The sequence below is a fragment of the Apodemus sylvaticus genome, chromosome 5 (genome assembly GCF_947179515.1).
Source record: "Apodemus sylvaticus chromosome 5, mApoSyl1.1, whole genome shotgun sequence".
Taxonomy (NCBI): domain Eukaryota; kingdom Metazoa; phylum Chordata; class Mammalia; order Rodentia; family Muridae; genus Apodemus; species Apodemus sylvaticus.
In genome coordinates, this window is record NC_067476.1 from 109,879,595 (window position 1) to 109,900,442 (window position 20,848).

Sequence of the window (20,848 nt, forward strand, 5' to 3'; positions counted from 1 at the left end):
GTAGGCCTCTTGGGCCTTCAGCTTTCCCTCTGTGTTTGTGTCTTTTTCTTGTATGACCCAGTGAGTTTCACTAGTGCTGTTTACAGGAATGTAGGTAAAGACATGTTGACAGGAGCATGGACCACTTACTGATGGCTACACTGCAGAAGAACAAATCTACCCTGCCTCCTCCATCAGGAATTGCATATACATCCTCAGGGAGGGCTCGGGTCCCATGGTGTCTTTTCTCAGTAGGTCAGATTGTTGATGGCCCAATCCTGTGCATGAAATTACAGCTGCTAGGAGCTCAGGAGTACATAGCCTTGTCTTGGCTGGAAGTTAACATTCCAAACTCCTTCCCAACTTCTCCTTGGCTCTTGCATTCTTTCTGCCTCTTCCTCATGGTGTTTTCTGGGCCTTGGAGGGTGATGTAGATGTTCCATATATGGATTAGCATTAGCCTGTTTCTCTTGAGGAATTATTTTTTCAGTTTACAGACACCCTGGCTGCATGTGGTTGCCTGGCACTTGCTTTTCAGAGCTTGGAATACAACTCCGAGTCCTATTGACTTAAAAAGGTTTTGTTGAAAGTCTATTGTTATCTTAATGAGCCTGCCCTTACCTATGACTTGATGTTTGTTACTCTTCTATTGCTGTGATAAAACCTGATCAAGGCAACTTGTAAAGAAAGTGCTTAACTGGGTTTATAGTTCCATGATGACAGAGCAAAGGCGTGGTGGCAGGAACAGCTGAGAGCTTACATCTTGACCGACTACTAGGAGGCAGAAAGTGCACTGGGAATGGTATAAAACCTCACAGCACACCCCCAGTGACACGCCTCTTCCAACAAGGCCACACCCTCTCATCCTTCCCCAACAGTTTCACCAAGTGGGGACTAACCATTCAATTATCTGAGCTTGTAGGGGCCATTTTTATCCAAACCACCACATTCAATACGCCTTCTGCACATTTGGTGTTTGAGGTGTCGGAAGAGGTTGGGAGGTTCTTTTGTGGTCTTATCCATTAAGCGTCCTAAACACCTCCTATACTTGGATGGGCAATTCCTTTCCTTACATTTGAGAAATTCTCTGCTATAATTGTATTTAATATGTTTCTATGCCATTGATATGGGATTCTCTTTTAATGACCCTAGTTTATAGATTTTATCTTTTCATAGTATTCAGTAGATAATGAATGTTGTTTGTACTTATCATTTGATATTTGTAGTAGCATGAATGTTTGGATTTGTCCACCCTGTCAGTCTTCAGGCCCTGCCCCCGCCCCCATCCATTCATTCAGTGAAGCTTTCTGTGAAATTTTTTATTTGACTTACTACATTTTGCATTTGCAGTATTTCAGTTTAGTGTTGTTTTTTTTTTTTTTCAGAATTCCTCTTTTGTACTTTGTGTTCTCTTGAGATTCAGTCACAGTTTTTGTTTATTCTCTTCAAGGTTTTAAAAAGAATTCTTTTGAATTCTTTGCTTGGTGTTTCATCTAATCCCCCATGTTTTTAGGACACTAATGTGGGCTTTGCAATTTTTGGAAGAGTTCTGTTATCTTGATTCCTCATGGTTTCTAGAGTTTTGCAGTGTCAGATTGGTGATGGAATTTCTGGGTTTTTGTTGTTGGTTTTTTTTTTTTTTTTTTTTTTTTTGGATTTGGTTTTTTTGAGACAGGGTTTCTCTGTGTAGCCCTGGCTGTCCTGGAACTCACTCTGTAGACCAGGCTGGCCTCGAACTCAGAAATCCCCCTGCCTCTGCCTCCCAAGTGCTGGGATTAGTGTGCGCCACCACCGCCCGGTGGAATTTCTGTTTTTAAAACTCCCTATTTAAATCGAGATGCTTGCAGTGTTCGCGTGAAACTAGACTACATAGTAGTGCTGAACTATCACTTTTCCTCTGCGCTAGAGTCACTTTTCAGCTCTTATCTTGTTAAGTCCATGTGCACAAGCAGTCATTATCTGTGTCTGCCTTTAAAGCAGCGGGTAGGCCCACTGCTTTAAAGTACAGTACAGTACTTTAGTTGAGTACAGTAGTTGAAAATCACATAGAGTGCTATGTAGACTACCGTAGTAGTTACTGTGACTATGAATGGAAGAGAAAAACAGTGCAGTTACTGAGTGGTATTGGGGTTATAGAAAGAAATAAGGGAGGGAGAAATAAATGGAAGTGGGAAGCAGTAGAGACAAGATTAAGTGGGGAGGGCAGTGTTGACTAAATGTTGAATGAGAAGACAAGGGTAAAGGAAGGCAGTCAAGCTCCTGAGTCTGAGGCAGAGAGGGCGCGAAGCATGTGTCAGCCTACATTCTTTAGGAAAGCAAGGACAGAGTGAGAGTAGAGGCAGCCCTGGCCTGCCCGCATGAAGGGGGCCAAGAGGAATGAACGAACGCTGCTGGAGAGGCTGCTTGAGGCAGTCCCGATGCACTTGCTCTTCCAATGTCAGCTCTTCCCATGTTCTTCCTTGGGCTCCCAGATGCATGCCACGCCTATGGGCAGTACTTTAACAAGAGTCCATTTGGGGCCCCACTGTGAGATGGCTGAGGGAGTAAAGTGCTATGAGTTCTATTCCTGGATCCCACATAGGGCAGAGGGAGAGACCTGACTCGGCAAAGTTGTCCTCCGCCCTCTACACACAGCTGTGGCACACATGTACTCCCCAAAGGTCAACATACACAATTTCTAAAAAGGAGTCAATTTAAAAAAAAAAAGAAAAAGAAAGGTCCAGTTTTGATGGTTAACCACACCTCTAGGCTGTCTTCCCAATGTCCAGGTCAACTCTTGAAGCCTGTGTCTCAGTTCCTCTGTGGACTTTAGTTCTGATCAGGTTTCCATTTGGATGAACATTATATAAATATGATTCAAAGTTGAACTCTGCAGCATACAGGTATTTATTCTGCTGGCCAGATTTAGCATCTACTCCTGTAACACTTGCTCTGAGTTCATCAGTAGTGTGGGTTCCCTGCACCTCCCCTCCCTCTGCCTCTGCCCCATAAACCTTTGCTCTCCTGCCTCATCTCTCTACCCTGCCCCCGCTCTAACATGTATGTTACTGAGAGTGTAGTGAGGACTTTCTGAGACTCTCTGTCCTTTAGTTCTGATTGCTGTCATCCACTGGGTAGGAAGAGCACCCAGAACCACCAGTCCCTCCAGGACAGAGTCTAGACTTCTCATTGTTCTGTTTTGCAAAGTTTCTATTTTACTTTGCTGTTAAGCTAGAGTTTGGGGCCGTTGCCCACTTGTGAATACGTTCCTTGGTTGATTCCTTGGAGAATCTAACAGAACATGCCTGTTGTCTACCATCTTCTAAAAGCCTCAAGTCTTCCTGTTTATCATCTATCAGACTTTTGATATGTGAGAATGTGTGTGTAATTTTTTTCTGGATTTTAAGTCATACTGTATGCGCGCACACATATATATAATATATATATACATATATACATATATAAAATGTGTGTTTATACATGAAAGTATATGCATGTGGAGACCATAGGTTGACATCAGGTTTTATCCTCAATTGCTCTCTATTCGAAAATAAATATTTATTTATTTGTTTGTTTATTTATTTATCATGTGTATATCCTGGGGATTGAACTCAGGTTCTTAAGCTTGGTGGCAAGTATTTTTACCCACTGAGCCATCTTGCTTGTCTTCTACCTTATTCCCAAGATAAGATCTTTCACTGAATATGGAGTTCATTAATTTGGCTAGGCTGGCTAGCCAGTGAACTCCAAGGATTCTCTGGTGTCCTCCTCCCCAGAACTGGGATAACAGACAGATGTACCATCATGCATGGCTTTTACATAGGTACCAGAGATGAGACTTTGGTCCTCATGCTTACACAGCAAACACTGCCCACCAAACCTCTCCGCAGTCCCTGGCCCGACCTAGCCACTTGTTTGATGTGCACATACACACATGCCATGGCATGCATGTGGCGGTCAAAGGACAGCCTTTGAGAGCTGGTCCTCTCCTATGTTGCTGAGGCAGGGTCTCTTGATTCTGTCATGGTGCAGACTCTAGGCTAGCTGGCCTGTGAGCTTTTGGGCACTTCCATTTCAGTATCCCATTCTACCGCAGTCCTGGTATTATAGATGCTTGCCACATGTCTGGGTTTTTTTGTGGCTTCTTGAGGGGCTTGCTTGGTAAACATTTTTTGTTTGTTTAATTTTGTAATTATATTTATGTACAGAAAACTTAGTATACATTTAACCCAGGTTAGTGGCAAGGTCTTTAGCCTTTGCCTTTTCCAGCTTGGCAATTCGAGTTACAGACTTAGGACCCAGTGGCGGCGGATCTCGTCATATCTGTCATTGTAATTGGTCCTAATAGCTGCCACCAGCTTGGCCAGAGCACCCTTGTCTTCCGAGTTAACCTGTGTGAAGGCAACAGTGGTGCATGTCTTCCTGTGGACCAGGTGCTCCAGCCTGACCCTTCTCCCCAGTAGGGCACCCCCATCTTTCGACACAGGACAGGCAGGAAAGCCACCAGCTCAGTGGGGTCTACATCATGGGCAATCACCACCAGCTGAGCCTTCCACCGAGGTGGTGACTGTATTGACCCCTGCTCGGAGGACGGGTGGTCTCTTAGTTGGGACGTCCGCTTCACCAGCAGCTTTCTTCTCAGCCCAGGCCAGTAGCCTTTGCTCCTTCTCCTGCTTTGTCTCTGGCCTGTACTTGTGGGCGAGTTTAAGCAGCTGGGTGCACTGGTTAAAGGTAAGAGGTACTTTGAGCCTTTGCTGCTGCAGCCTGTAGCAGGCCCTGAAGCAGGGCCATCTGACAAAGCATGTGAGATCTCTTTTGGGCTAGATGTCCTGCCCAATGCTGAAGTTCTTGGGCCCTTTCTCAAACAAAGGATTGACCGCCTTTTTGACCTCCTGTTTCTTGAGTATGCGGCAGGGGCTGGGGCCACTTTCTCTCCCTTGGCCTTCTTTCCTTTGGGCATCTTGCTCAGCTGGTAGAGAGAGCAACATTTTTTTTAAAACCTGCTGAACCATCTTACCAGCCTTTCTTTTAAAAGGATATTTAAAAGTTATATCAAATCACTTTATAGATGTATGTATGAGCATACACTTTTGTATAAATTCTAAAGCTCCGTTTATATTAACTAGAAAAGTTCATAAAGCTGTTTTATTAGTTTGTAAAAGTTTAAGAGCTGTAAAAAAAAAAAAAAAAAAAAAAGGCGACTCTTTGGGCCTGTGACTCAAAGCAAATAAAACCAGTGGGGACATTTTGTAGGTTCGGAGGCAGGTGTGAATGTCTAAAGCAGCAGGCCTGTTTGCTTCTTTAACTCTGCAGACTGTCTTCTTGCTTCCTTACGACAGGACCTGCAGAGCACTAACCTGGTGGAAGTCTGCATGGCACTTACTGTCGTTAGCCAGATTTTCCCTCGAGAGATGATCCCAGCCGTTCTTCCACTAATAGAAGATAAACTTCAACATTCTAAGTAAGTAACTTACTTTGACATAGATTAGATGCCCATACTATATATTTCCAAACAGACTCATTTGTCTATTTCATTTACTTTTTCACGATTCCATACATCTGTACAATGTACTTGATCATATCTACACCTGACTCCTTCGACCATCCCCAACACATCCCCTTCACCTTCATGTCTTTTTACTTCTGTCTAATAATAGCAACGACAACCCGCTGAGTCCAGTTAGTGTTGCCCACATATGCATGGTGTTGACCCAACTATTAAACATGAGCACCAGAGAAGGGTGACACCCATTTCCACAACAGTCATCAACTGCCAGTAATTTCTCAACGAGGGCCACAAGCTTTAGCGTCTCCCTGCTGTCCGTGCTGGAATCCTAACTGACTTCATTCTGTGCAGGTTTTGTGTAACTGCAGCTGCAGTGAGCTCATGGACGACGACCATGTCATGTCCACAAGACAGGCTCTCCTGCACTCCTCCCCAGCCCCCGGATCTAACATGTTTTCCTTCCATTTTTCCAGGATGTCCCCTGAGCTTTGAGGGAAAGGTGCTGGTAATATAGATGTCCCATTTAGGGCTGTGCACTCAGTTACTTTTCTTAGCACTTTGACCAGTTATAAGTTTCTGCTCTAACCATTGCCCCTCTGCCCCACTGCAAAAAAGGTGTTTTGCTGAGGTCTAGTTCTGTATCCAGTTCTCCTAGGAAGGCAGTGTCTGTGATTGCTGGGCAGAAGTTATGTTTGGTAATGTATCTCTTTCATTAACTCTTTGTTATTCTGTGGCCAAAAGCCTCTGGCTTCTGGCAATTTATCCCCCCACTGATGTGGGGAGGTGATTAAGAAAAAAAGCTTAACTACCTGGGCATTTTTCTCTTGAATTCAAGGACCCCTTGCTGGCCAGGTGAAAGGCTAGAGTTCTTCGTGAGCCAGAGAGAAAAGAAAAGAAGTGCGCGCGCGCACCCATGCGTGCATGTGTGTGTGTGTGTGTGTGTGTACAGTGGTTAAAGCAGAGACTTAAAACTGGTCAAAGTACTGAGAAAAGTAACACACACACACACACAGGCTGGACTGACCACTTGTTTCATCAGTTTCACAGTGCACATGAATATTATTTAATAATACACATACCCACATACATATAGACAGACAGACATATAGACATATATACATTTGGTGGATGGAGTAGAGCCCCAAAAGTCACCCTTTATTTTTTTTTCTTCAGCAATTTACCTTCTTAGGCAAAAGTTCTTTATAAAATTACCCCACAGATAGAATGTTACACAAAGGAGGAGTTAGAGAAGGATGTCCGTAGTAACTTCGAAGCAGCGTTTCATTCTATAAGCTCAGTATAAGTTCAAAGCCACAGTTTCACATGGCCTTGCTTTATCATAGTGCACACCTGTGGCTTCAGCCTTGGACCTGACCTAGAATGAATGGTTTTCCTTGATCCCAAATTTGTCCCAAGCCTCATTCTCTCCTTAGTGCAATTTATAAAACCTCACTGAATTCCTTATTACACAGCCTATACTTACTATTCTATGAGGAGTGGGCACATTCTATTCTTGATTCTAACATAATTACATCTTTCTGGTAAAAAAAAATTAAAACCATCTCCTCAAATTTTCTTCTTAAAATTATTTGAATCAAATCAGGAATTCTATTATTAATTCATCTAGCATTAATTCATAGAAGTTAATTTTTATGTTGATCTACAGGAAATCTGCCCAATAGGGTGGGCTGATGCCCAGGAATCATTAGGTTATGTAATCATGGCAGAAAAGGCACATCAGCAGCAAGAAGCGATCTTAGGATAAAGTCTGAGGAACTTGCATCCCTGAGTGCATGCATCACAGCCATGCAAAACGGTGGGCTGTCTCCAGGAAGCTCACTTGCTTGCTTTAGTCTTTCCTAGATGGCTTCTGACAGATATTTCTCTGGTTGAAAAAGCACTGATTTATGAGTATGAACATAAATATTTAGACAATAGCTTGGCAATGTGTCTGTTTAGCAAAATCATAGTAATAGGTTCTCTCATAGGGCCCATGACCCCCAAACATAGACTTTTGACCAGGGATAAGTTCCCTCCTGAGGAACAGGCCTCATGTCAGTTAGTTGGTCACCCCTGTAATAATCGTGTCACTATTGCATTGGCACATCATGCTTGACAGGTCAGTTTGTTTCATAAAGGGTCTATCTCCAAGGAGGTGTATATGTGTGCCTGTATTTTAAATCTTTTTTATGATTTTGATTATGTGTATCTGTATGGGTATGTGCACATGAGTGCAGGTGCTCATAGAGGCCAAGGGCACTGGATGGCCTAGAGCTAGAATCAAAGGCAGTTAGGAACTGCCTGACATGGCTGCTGGGAATTGAACTTGAGTCCTCAGGAAGAGGTTAAGAGCAGCACATGCTTTTAACCACTGAGGCATCTCTCCAACCATACACACACACACACACACACACCCCTACATATACACACACATATACATATACACATATACACTCATATATCTACACAATATGCATAATTAGGAAATTAATATTATTAAAGAATTTAATAACTCAGCTTTAAAATAGTAACAATAACAGAATTACACCTGAGAGTTGAGAACCTCATAATTACTCAGTCCTTGAGACTGGGCACTTCATCACTTCAGTAGTCCCATGTCGGCTCTGTCATAGGAAAGGAGAGATAGGACACAATAGTGAAAATATAACCTGTAGTCAGTCTCTCGTGTCAGCAGTCCCAGTCTGGCGCTGGAAGCCCAGAAGGTTCCTGAATTACCTCTGGTCCTTAGTTTCCTATAAAAGTTCAGAAATGCTGGTTCTGCTGTAAGCAAGGGAAGCAGCAGCAGCAGTGGTGGTGGCCACAGGGCAAATCAACTCTGGCAAGAAGGAGGCCAAGCCAGCAAAAGGCAGGCTGATTGTCCTTTTGCTGTACCCTTTGATCTGGGCTCCCAGAAGGTATAGCCCCCAAGTTAAGTGGGTCCTTCCCACACCAGTCAAGGCTCTCAGGACACTTCTTCAGCTGCAGCTCCTTACTGTGGTGATTATGATGTATGGCAAGTGGACATCAAAAACAACTATAACAACAATGGAAGCTGGCCATCAGAGCAGTGTTTCTGGGTCAATTCCAGCTTTATTAATAGTTTACTATTTGTATATACTACAACACAATGTGTTATTATTTAGAATGTTAATATACTGTGTAAAACATGAAATAAACAATGTATAAGAGAAAAAAACCTCAATTCTCGAACAATCCTATATGTAAAGAAATGATTTATCAAGCACATGTGGAACTGGGAGCTGAGTAGGCAGCATGGTATGCAGGCCTAAGGACCTGAGCTCAGACCCCAACACTCAGGCAAAAGCTGGGCACAGAGGCAAACACAACTTCCTGTAACCATCATGTGTGGTGTATCCACCAATGGGGTTTTATCATGTAGTCATGGTGGACAACCAGGAACAATAGCAGTGACCTGTGTTGTTTTAGGAGCCTTTAGGACCTTCTGACTAATAACTTATCTAATAACCCATGTTTTCTGGGAAAAATGTTGCCCGCAGCTGCAGGGTAACTCAGTTCAAGCCTTTTTTTTTTTTTTTTTTCCTTTTGAGACAGGGTTTCTCTGTATAGCCCTGGCTGTCCTAGAACTCACTCTGTAGACCAGGCTGGCCTCGAACTCAGAAATCCACCTGCCTCTACCTCCCAGAGTGCTGGGATTACAGGTGTGTGCCACCACCACCCGGCTCAAGCCCTTTCTTTTACCTATATATTTTAATTAGTTTACAAAGTTGTAGATTTCCATAGTCTTGCAAAGGGGCTTCCTTGAATACTCTTGAGTAGGGAATGCCTGCCTGGAACCATAAATCAGGTTCGGTGTCAGTAAAAAGCTCCTGTCTCAGGAGGCCATGGGCCTTCTGGGAGAGCTTACTGTTGTTTTGCTAACTGGGCATGTTGTTAAGGTATTGGTATATATTTATGTTTATCCCTTCCCTTTTTAATAAAAAATCATGTACATTCGCATATGTCCTGTGTGGGTATGTGCACCTGAGTGCAAGTGTCCATTAGATGCCCCTGGAGCTAGAGTTACTGATGGCTGCAAGCACCAACCTTGGGTGTTGGGATTTGAACTTGGGTCTTTTGCTTGTCCGGTATGTATGATTCTCTAAGGTATTTCCCCAGCACTGAAATACAACAAAACACGAAATCAAAACCAACTAAAGAAATAAAAACTAGGATGTATGATATCATCTTTTCATTTTTGCTGCATGTTGGCTGGAGATGAAGTATGAGACTGGCTTACACTTTAACTCTTTATTATCACAAGGCTTTAAAAACAAATCCCAGGAAGAAGAATAGCATCCTTTTACTCACATGCCCCCTGTGCTTTTTTATCCCAGCAATATTTGGAGGATATTTACCTGTTATAGAAAACAATTTTTACCCTAATAAAGAGACAAGAATGGAATCAGGGATTTACAAAATTTGTTTATCTTTTATTTATTGATTACAAAAGTAATCTATGTATGTTACTTAAGTTCTATAATTAGAGAGAAGTTTATAACTGATAGGCAGTTAAGATTTTTTGGGGCACAGTGGTCTATACCTCTATTTGCAGTATTCTGGAGCCTGAGGCAGGGAGATCATGAGTTGGAGACCAGCCTGGGCTGTATAGTGAGACCCTGTCTCATAAAACAATAATACTTAAAAGGGACTGAAGAGGTGGCCCAGTCGCCAACATGCTTGGGGTGTGATTGTGAAGTTGGGGTGTGAGTTTGGATCCCTAGAACCTTCATAAAAGCCAGCCGTGTCAGCATGCACCTGTAATACCAATGCTAAGATGGCAAGGGAAGGTCCCGGGACTTTCTGGCCAGCCAGTCTAGTAAATTAACCAGTAAGCTCTGGATTAAGTATGTGACCCTGTCTCAGAAAAGAAGGTAGAGTGATAGAGGAAGATATTTACATCATCCTAGCTTCCACACACACAAACATGCATCTGTTCATGGCCACCACACACAAAAACATGCATCTGTTCATGGCCTCCACACAAAAACATGCATCTGTTCATGGCTTCCACATACAAAAACATGCATCTGTTCATGGCTTCCACATACAAAAACATGCATCTGTTCATTGCCTCCACACACACAAACATGCATCTGTTCATGGCCTCCACACACACAAACATGCATCTGTTCATGGCTTCCACACACATAAACATGCATCTGTTCATGGCCCTTACACACACAAACATGGATCAGTTCATGGCCTCCACACACACAAACATGCATCTGTTCATGGCCTACACACACACAAACATGCATCTGTTCATGGCCTACACACACACAAACATGCATCTGTTCATGGCCTACACACACACAAACATGTATCTGTGCACAGCAACCTCCCCTCCTACAGAAGACAGTTTCTTGAATTCATACTTCGTAGCCAGAAATAAGATTTTTATCTTTTTTTATGCTTTATTGTATTAGAATAAAATAATTAGTAATAGATAACTTGATGGCCTAGGTTGCCTTGTTTAAATTTCATTTTTTATCCTTAGGGAGATTATACGAAGAAAAGCAGTTCTGGCATTATACAAATTTTACCTCATTGCCCCTAATCAAGTACAGCATATTCATACTAAATTTCGGAAAGCACTCTGTGACAGAGATGTTGGGGTCATGGCTGCCTCTTTGCATATATACCTTAGGATGATTAAGGTAAGTGGGCAATTTTAGTATGTGCTCAGTAGTTACCATTGTAACAGTATCCCTATGGAATTAGAGAAAACTCAGAGATTTTAGTACAATGATTAATATTTTATACCATTATTAGGCTAGATGAATGGCCCAGTGGGTGAGAATGCTTGGTACACAAGCAGGAAGACCTGAGATCAAATCCCAGCATCCATGTAGAAAGCTGGGTGTGGCCATCCATGTTGCCTGTACCCTAGTGCTGAGGGAGGCAGAGACAAGGGTTCTAGGTCTTCTTGGCTGACAGTCTCGTTCCAGATTCAGCAAGAGACCCTGTCTCAAGGGAATAAAGCAGGGTAATAGAGCAGGACACCCAGAATCCTCCTCTGGACTCTGCATGTGCATATGCACACCCTCATGTACACACGTGTGCAAATGTCATACACAAATTTACTACACTCACATACACATAAATATATTTTATGCTATTATTTACTTCTAAATGTAACTTTTGTAAGTTGTTGATAATATGAGTTGTATGGAAGACAGATCAGGAGTTCAAATCCACAGCTGGTCAAAATTTAGAGGACACTGACTGTGGGGTGCCCAACCATAGCAGATACATCTACAGCACACCTCCTGCACCCCTGCTCCGGGAATATCCTCAAGAGGAATGAAGAGGGATGGAGGACTCTAGGAGCCAGAGGACTGGGACATCTGCCCTAAGACAGTGTCTTCTGTCGTGTGACAGGGAGCTGCACTCATGACAGCTCAACAATGTGGTCATCTAAAACCCTGAGCAGGGATACCAAGTGACATCCCATTATGGACAGGGGAAGTCTCACAACTCCCCCCTCCCTCCCATGAAGAGCCACAAGCAATAAATGGCTGCCGAGAGAGGGACAATCAGTCTTCTCCAGGGATAAGTCCCTGATAAGCTAATACCAGGTGGTCAGCTTAAGCATGTGTACATGTGAGCAACTCTAAATGGACTCAGCAGATTTTGTATGTATGTATGTATATGTTTGGATGTGTATAGATTTATGATAATAATTAAAAAGTCATGAATTTGGGAGGGAGGAGGAGAGGGACACGGAAGGAATTGGCAGAGTAACAGGGACAATGAAAATGAGGGAAATATAGTACTTACATATAAAGTTTTAAAATGCATATATATATATGATATGCATATGTATGCATATATATCATATATATGGATTAAAAAAATTACTTGGCTATAAAGCAAGTCTGAGAGGTCAGCCCTGGGTTATATGAGACTTTGTCTCAAGAAAAAAATAAAAGGTATTATATTAACAGATTTTTTTTTAAATGCAGGAAAATTCTTCTGGATATAAAGACTTGACCGAGAGTTTTGTAACAATTTTAAAGCAAGTGGTGGGAGGGAAGCTCCCAGCAGAGTTCAGTTACCACAGTGTGCCAGCGCCATGGTTACAAATTCAGCTCTTGAGAATACTGGGACTGCTGGGGAAAGACGATGAAAGGTAAATCTCCCAGGTCACAGAGTGGCACAGAGTGACACACCACGTCATAGCTTTGCTTGGTCACCCACGAGTTTCCAGCACTTACTGCTTTATTGGTAGTAAATAAGCCAATGTCAAAACACAGGTTACGGGCACTCCTAACTTACCCGTATTCTCCCTTTGTAAACTGTACGTGCTTAGTCATTGGAAGCCAATTGGTAAGCAGGAAATAACATTCCTCCTTGTGTGGGTCGCAAGCTGTCTGCTGTAGCTGTTGAGCTCTGTTGTTACAGTTTAAAAACAGCCACAGAGAGCACATAATTTAATGAAGATGGCTGTGTTCCAGAAAAGAAATGTTTTATAAACATTAAAGCCTAAGTTTTGGGCTGGAGGGATGGCTCAGTGGTTAAAAGCACTGACTGCTGTAACGGAGGTCTTGAGTTCAAATCCCAGCAACCATGTGCTGGCTCACAAACATCTGCAGTGAGATCAGATGCCCTTTTCTGGTGTGTTCCTGAAGAGAGCTACAGTATACTTAATAAATAAATAAATCTTTTTTTTGTTTTTTTTTGTTTTTTTTTTTTCTTTTCTTTTTCGAGACAGGGTTTCTCTGTATAGTTCTGGCTGTCCTGGAACTCACTCTGTAGACCAGGCTGGCCTCGAACTCAGAAATCTGCCTGCATCTGCCTCCCAGAGTGCTGGGATTACAGGCGTGCGCCACCACCACCCGGCTAAATAAATAAATCTTAAAAAAAAAAAAAAAAAAAAAAAAAAAAAGCCTGAGTTTCAAATGATCTGAACATTTCATTAGATAGTATTTTTTTCAACATATAAAAACTATTGACCATTTGTAGTCATAAAGAGGGGAAATGTGACTAAAATATGTATATTATGAAAGGGTTAATATGAAGCCCATTATTATTAATAGATGCTAATAAAAAACCATAAAGGTCACAAAAAGAAAAACAGAAAATATAGTATTTATTATCTATATTGACAAACAACATATCATAGATAGCAATTGTCTCTTGGAAGCTGTGCTGAATCTTAACTAAAGTCCAGCACTCTTTTAGAGCTAGTTATCATTTAATAGGAAGCACAAAGAGGGATGTATTAGTGATGTTAGCTCCAGCATACAGGCTGCAGAGAATAGCAGCAGACCTTCACCAACAATTAGATGGAAGAGAGAATTGAAGAGTGAGAATAGGGCTAGAGAGATGGCTCAGCGGTTAAGAGCACTGGCTGCTCTTCCAAAGGACCTGGGGTTCAATTCCCAGTACCTCCATGACAAATTATAACTGTCTGTGATTCCAGTTCTAGGAGGTCCAACATCCTCACTCAGGCATACATGCAGGCAAAACACCAATACACATAAAATAAAAATAGAAAAGATAAATGCCTTTTATCTCAGTACTTGGGAAGCAGAGACAGGCAAATCTCTGAATTCCAGGCTAGCCATGTCTACAGAGTGAGTTCTAGAATATCCAGGGTTATTGCAGAGAATCCCTGCTTTGAAAACAAACAAAAAAGTCAGAAGAGGAGAAATGACCAGTAGCTATTTAATTAAAAAAAAAAAAAAAAGGAAGGAAAGGTGAGAATGTATAGATTAAAGAAAATTAAAAGAATTAGCAACCAATTAAAATGTATGTGTCCTGGGCTGGCAAGGACTGCTGAGGAGGTGCTATCCCTCAAGCGTGATGACCTGAGTTCAGGCTCTGGGACTCACATGACACTAGGACAGAACTAGCTCTTTGTTGTTCCCTCACCTCCACCTGGGTGACAGTCTGTGTGCACAGGAGTAAGTCTTATTTGGATCCTTTTCAAGGAAAATCTAGGATGTTAATTGATAATTTGAAAACAAATTGGACATTAAGGAATTGTAGCTATGTATGTATAGGTATATACACACATATACATACATCTGTATTACAAATGAACTGTGAACATCTGTATCTGTCTAAAATATCTTTGTCTTGTATAAATGTACTTGATTTTGAAATATTTATGAATATTTATGCCTAAGGATAAGTTATTCTAGAATTTACTTCAGAATAATCTTTATGTGTAGGAAGTAGACACAGTTGTTCATGACTCAGCTGTGGAAGTGAGGTAATGAGGGCCTGAGCCTACACGACTCTTTATATAGCTTTAACATTTTGTATATCTTTACATTTTTCCACAGTAGCAGTTTAGAATAAAGTTAATGTAATCGGCAAAGAGAATGCATTTTCAGTCACAAAAGGAATAAAATACACAGGTAGTAAGAGGAATTAGAAAAAATCTGTTGTATTCTGTAGCTGCCTGCAGCTACTACTGAACTGGGTTCCTGGAACAGAAGCTGAGGGATGGATGGGGAAGGGGCGAAAAGAAGGAGGCCGGGACAATAGTTTACCGATCGAGGCCCCAACTTTAATGGCGGTCAGACCATTTAACAGTTTAGGCAAGCCTCTCCCCCCAGACTCCTGGCTGAGTTCCGGGAAGTCATCTAGCGGTCCTTGAATCCACTGCTTAGGCAGCTGGGTGGGTCACCTGCTTAATTCAGGAATTCATAGACCTGGAGACCTGGAGGAACAATGAACTTCACCTTCACTCTCAGCACTTTATCCTGAATAGCACAGGACTCCCTGCTCAACAAAGTCTGGGAGAGAAGTTCACCTTGATCAATGTGGAGTTCCTACCCAGTGGCATGACACCCCAATATGGCTTTGTACAAAAATCCACCCTTGTTCAATTCCCAATGCCACCCAGTTCTGTTAGATCAGTACACACTGGTCTTAGGAGGGATCACAGTTTGGGAGTAGAATAATGGGGCAGATGCCATAGGATTGTTTATCACATCTTACTCATCCTATATGTTCTTACACTAATTTCCTTGTCCTTCAATTAAATGGTAGTTTCTTTTTTTATTTTTTAAAACTTTTATGTGTATTGGTGTTTTGCCTGCACACGTGTCTGAGCACCGCATGCCCACAGAAGCCAAAAAAAGGAAAGAACCAGGTTCCCCTAGAGTTTGAGTTACAGAAGGAAGTAGGCTACCATGTGAGTCCTGGGAACTGAACCCCAGTCCTGGAAGAGCAGCCAGTGCACTTAACCCTTGAGCCAGTGCTCTAGTCCCAAATGCTGGCTTCTCTTTTCTTTCTTTTTTTCTTTCTTTTTTCTTTCTTTCTTTCTTTCTTTCTTTCTTTCTTTCAATAATTTCCTTATTTTTTAAATATTTATTTATTTATATATATTTTTTGTTTTTGTTTTATGTATGTGAGTACACTGTAGATGTCTTCAGACACTCCAGAAGAGAGCATCGGATCCTATTACAGATGGTTGTGAGCTACCATGTGGTTGCTGGGAATTGAACTCAGGACCTCAAGTCAGTGCTCTTAACCGCTGAGCCAGCTCTCTAGTCTAATAATTTCCTTATTTTTTGTATATATTAGTGTTTTGCCTGCACGTATATCTGTATTCCTGGAACAGGAATTGCAGAGTTGTTAGCTGCTATGTGGATGCTGGGAATTGAACTCAGATCCTTTGAAAAGAGCAGCCCGTGCTATTAACTGCTGAGCCTTCTCTCCAGCCCCCAAATGCTAGGTTCTTAATACTGAAAATAAAACCATCAAACTAAAAACAGCCTTTTGGCTGCATCAGGACTATAGCTGTCCTAGCTAGTGCTCCACTTGGAAATAGAAGTGTATGTGTTTATGTGTACATAATTTTTGTCACACTTTTCAAAATAACAGACTTTTTCAATTCCAAGAATCATATATATCTTAGTTTGGGATTCTCTTACTGTGACAAAATACTGTGACCAAAGCAACTTGGGGAGGAAAGGGTTTATAGCATTTAGGGCAGGAACTCCAACTGGGAGACAGGAGCTGATGCAGAGGTCATGTAAGAGTCGTGCTTGCCCACGTGCCTGCTGATCACAAGTACCCATGTGACAGTCAATACTAGGCTGTCTTTTTGTTTGTTTGTTTGTTTGTTTTATTTGGTTTTTTCGAGACAGGGTTTCTCTGTGTAGCTCTGGCTGTCCTGGAACTCACTCTGTAGATCAGGCTGGCCTCGAACTCAGAAATCTGCCTGCCTCTGCCTCCCAGAGTGTAATCCCAGAGTGCTGGGATTACAGGTGTGCACCACCACCGCCCGGCAATATAATAGGCTGTCTTGAAATCGCCTTTACTGACAATATTAGTCCAAAACTCTTCAATTTAGCCTCAGGCAAATCCTTAAAACTAGGGGAGAAATCAGCCACATTTTTGCCTGATTTTCACAAGGCATGGCCTCTAACATAGTTGCTGATACTGTTCCCATCTGAAACCTTTGAGATGGGACTCCATAGTCCACATTGCTCTCAGCACCAGTGTCTTCTAAGCTACTAGTAGCATAGCCCATTAAGCCCTGCTTATATGTTCAATAGCTTTCTTAGTCCAAAGTCCCAAAGTTTTCCACATTTCTCAATGAAACAAAAATCAACAACAAAACAAAACCACTATGGTCAGGCTTGTCACAGTAATAGTTCATGCCCTGGTACCACTGAAAAATACCATGACCAAGGCAACTTATAAATAAAGGCATTTAATGTGGCATCTCAGTTCCAGAGGGTAATAGAGCCCATGACCATCATGGCAGCAGGCAGCCAGGCAGGCAAGCGCTGGAGCAGTAGCTGAGAACTTACATCTGATTCACAAGCATGAGGAAGAGAAAGAGGGCTAACTGGGAATAGCATGGGCTTTTGAAAACTCGGAGGCCCACTCCAGACACACCTCCTCCAACAAGGTGACACCTCATAGTCTTTCCAAACAGTTCCACACACTGGAGATCAAGTCTTGAAGTATATGAGCCCTAGGTAGCCATTCTCATTCAAACCCCCACAATCCAAGATGTTCCCATTCCTACATCATTTGTTTATATATGCCTTATAATTCGTGCTTCGTATACTTTTTCAAAAGATATTTTCGTGGATTCCAGGCTGCCTCAAACTCACTATGTAGCTAAGGAGAACCTTGAACTCCTGATCATCCCACTTTCACCCTGAGTTCCTGGATACCAACCTGTACTTCCACTACTATTATATATATATATAGTTCACTACTATTTTTGTTTCTAAAGTGTTTTCTGAAGTTTTTGAGGGCTAGTCTAATAAATATTTAGTTTGAGAGCAAGGATCTTTCTGTCCTAAGAAAATATTTGCTGGTGTTCTGCATTGATGTTATGCAATGGGTACATCTGTGTTTTAAATCTTAGCCTTCTGGAGGGACCAGCTTTCAGTGTGTGTGATGCTTTTCAAAGTGCCGCATCAGCTTTGTGTCAGCAGCCACCTGTCTGAGGCCTCAGCAGTTCTAACTGAGCTTGTATAATCTCACTCATCTATACCCTGGAGCTCTGGTGCAACGTTATTGAAATTCTGCCTCAAAATTAGTAATTTTATGTGTATTATACCTTCCTGGTCTATAAAAGGTCTTTATGTCATCATGTGTTGTCAGGATATAACTTCAAAGACATTTAATAAGTTTATTTACTAATTTTGTTGTTGTTACCTTCATGAATAAACTTAGAGAATATATCTAAAGATGAGGAAGACATTGCGTACCCTCAGGTGGCTCAGTCAAATGGTAACTAGAAACAATTGAACAGACAAGTATGTAGCCTAGCTCTTGAGTGTAGACAATTAGAATGTTTTCTCCTCTGCTGAACCAACTATGGCATTCTGTGTTAATAACTCATGGAACTGGAGAGATTGCTCGAAGGTTAAGAGCACTTGTTGCTCTTACAGAAGACCCAGATTTGATTCTCAGCACCCTTGTGGCAGCTCACCGCTGTCTGTAACTCCAAATCCTCTTCTTGCCTCTATAGGCACCAGGAATACATGTGATACACAGACACAAGGAAAGAAAACATCTGTACACATACATTTAAAGTGATTTTAGAAGTATTTTTAAATATTTAATAATATTTATAACTCATACAACACTATTAAGAGCTTAATGTGACAAAGTAAAAATGTTTACTTTTAACATGATTATAAAGTAATTTAAAAAAATCTTAGGAAAATATTTTATATCTATTATTTGAATATTTTCTTGTGTTTTCTAGTAATGTATATATTAGGTTATTAATATTTAGCTCAACCATGTCCATAAATGTTTCCATATTTCATGAAGTTTCTTCCTGTTTGTAAAGTTGAAAAACCGCACTATAATTTAGGTGTTGTATTATTGAATTTTGTAGAAATTGATTGTGTCTGCTGTAGAAGACATACTCAATAAAATGACAAATTTAGAGTGTTATCATATATATAAATAAAATTATATGTTTATACTTCTGTTTAGAGAAAATCAAAGTACACCTGCTTCAAATTGACTTTTTTTTCTTTAAAAAGTTTAATTTTTTTTTTTTTTTTTTTTTTTTGAGACAGAGTTTCTCTCTGTGGCCCTGGCTGTCTGGAACTTACTCTGTAGACCAAGCTGGCCTTGAACTCACAGAAACTTCCTGCTTCTGCTTCTTGAGTGCTGGGGTTAAAAGTGTGCACCATCCAAAACAAAACAAAACAAAAGCCGGGTGGTGGTGGCGCACGCCTGTAATCCCAGCACTCTGGGAGGCAAAGGCAGGAGGATTTCTGAGGAGGATAGCCTGGTCTACACAGTGAGCACCAGGACAGCCAGGGCTATACAGAGAAACCCTGTCTCAAAAAAACCAAATCCAAAAAACCAAAAAAAAAAAGGAAAAAAACCAAAAATATGTACCATCATCACCACTGGGCTAATATCTATGTCTACCCAGTTAACTGTCACTATAATCAGTGACCATAAAACCTAAGTAGTTTGTTTATTTTTAATATAAGTGGAAATTAAATTTTTCTTAGTAAAGAACCTAGTTGCTCTTCAGGAAAAGACTAGAATTGGAATATTTTTTATAACAACAAGCTAGTTGATAAATTAATATACTATTTGAAATAATCTAGATATGTGAAATATCAATTTTGTAACTTAAAACAGAAATATTTGTTGCAAATAAAATTATAAGAGGGTATGAGTCCTGTAGTTCACGCCTTTAATCCCAGCACTTGGGAGGCAGAGGAAGGTGGATTTCTGAGTTCGAGGCCAGCCTGGTCTACAGAGTGAGCTCCAGGACAGCCAGGGCTACACAGAAAAACCCTGTCTCAAAAAACAAAAACAACAACAAAAAAAGGGGGTATGGGCAATAAATAACAATTAGGTTTGTAAACTAGCACCAGGCAGTGTTGATTGACCTCTGTGTCTCCTCATTGGCTGAATTAGTCTATTTTGGTAAAGTAGGAAGTTTATCTCATGAAAAGACCAAATGAGTTCTTTTGATGTGAAAATTTGTATAACTTTACTGTAAAATGAATTTTTTTCACTTGTCTTCTGTAGATCCTCAGTTTTAAAGAGAGAGAAGTTTGAAAAACTGTTTTGTTGGGTTAGAATACTATAATTCTTCCGCAAATAAAATATCTCTTAAACAGGACAAGTGAATTAATGTATGATGTTCTTGATGAATCCTTACGAAGAGCCGAGTTAAATCACAATGTTACTTATGGTAGGTAAAATACAACCATGTTTTCTTAATGACTAACAGTGCTTTTCAGTGTTGGAGCTAAGTATGTGTTACAATGCCACCAGACATTCCAAAGAAATTTTTGTGCCTTAATTTTAAGATGGACCTTTGGATTAATGTAAGCACTGAAAATAGTAGTAATTTGAAATTGTGGCTTTGTGTGTGTGAGTATAGATATGCAAGCATGTGTGTAGGTACACATGCATGTGTATGTACATTCTACTCTGAGACAGGTCTTTGACTGGGCCTGGGAGCTTGCTGATTGGATGAGGCTGGCTGTGTGCTAGGCATGTCTCTACCCTTCCCCCCCCCAACCCCCGGAACTGCAGGCATGTGCCACTGTGTCTGGCTTTTTCTGTGGGTTCTAGGGAACTAAGGGAGCTCCTCATGTTTCTCTCTCATGCACTTTACCAATTGAGCTATCTTCCTAGCTGTGAAATTGTGACATCTTCTAAATATGTATTTAAATTCCTTATTATAATTGCCTTTGTTGAAAACACTACCAAAATTTCTAATTTTAAGAATAACTCATTAAGTCTGTGACATATTTTGTAAAAATATTTAAAGTTCTTAAACCAATTAACCAGTTGCCAAGTATTTTTTAAATTTCTTTGATCTGTTAGAGATAAGGTGAAAGTAAAATCTAGTCTAAAGAGCTCTGAATTTTGCTTGAGCATAATCTAACC

General features: G+C 41.0%; 1 protein-coding gene across 2 annotated transcripts in view; it reads left to right on the plus strand.

Moving 5' to 3' along the window:
- The window catches only part of Ap4e1 (adaptor related protein complex 4 subunit epsilon 1), a 70,725-nt gene that overhangs the window by 16,957 nt on the left and 32,920 nt on the right, over positions 1 to 20,848 (plus strand). For both annotated transcript variants that reach the window (XM_052183517.1, XM_052183518.1), the window contains exons 5-8: positions 5,298 to 5,419; positions 10,983 to 11,142; positions 12,451 to 12,617; positions 20,071 to 20,144. In XM_052183517.1, the coding sequence (XP_052039477.1) occupies positions 5,298 to 5,419; positions 10,983 to 11,142; positions 12,451 to 12,617; positions 20,071 to 20,144 (523 nt within the window). The remainder of the gene's footprint in view (positions 1 to 5,297; positions 5,420 to 10,982; positions 11,143 to 12,450; positions 12,618 to 20,070; positions 20,145 to 20,848) is intronic.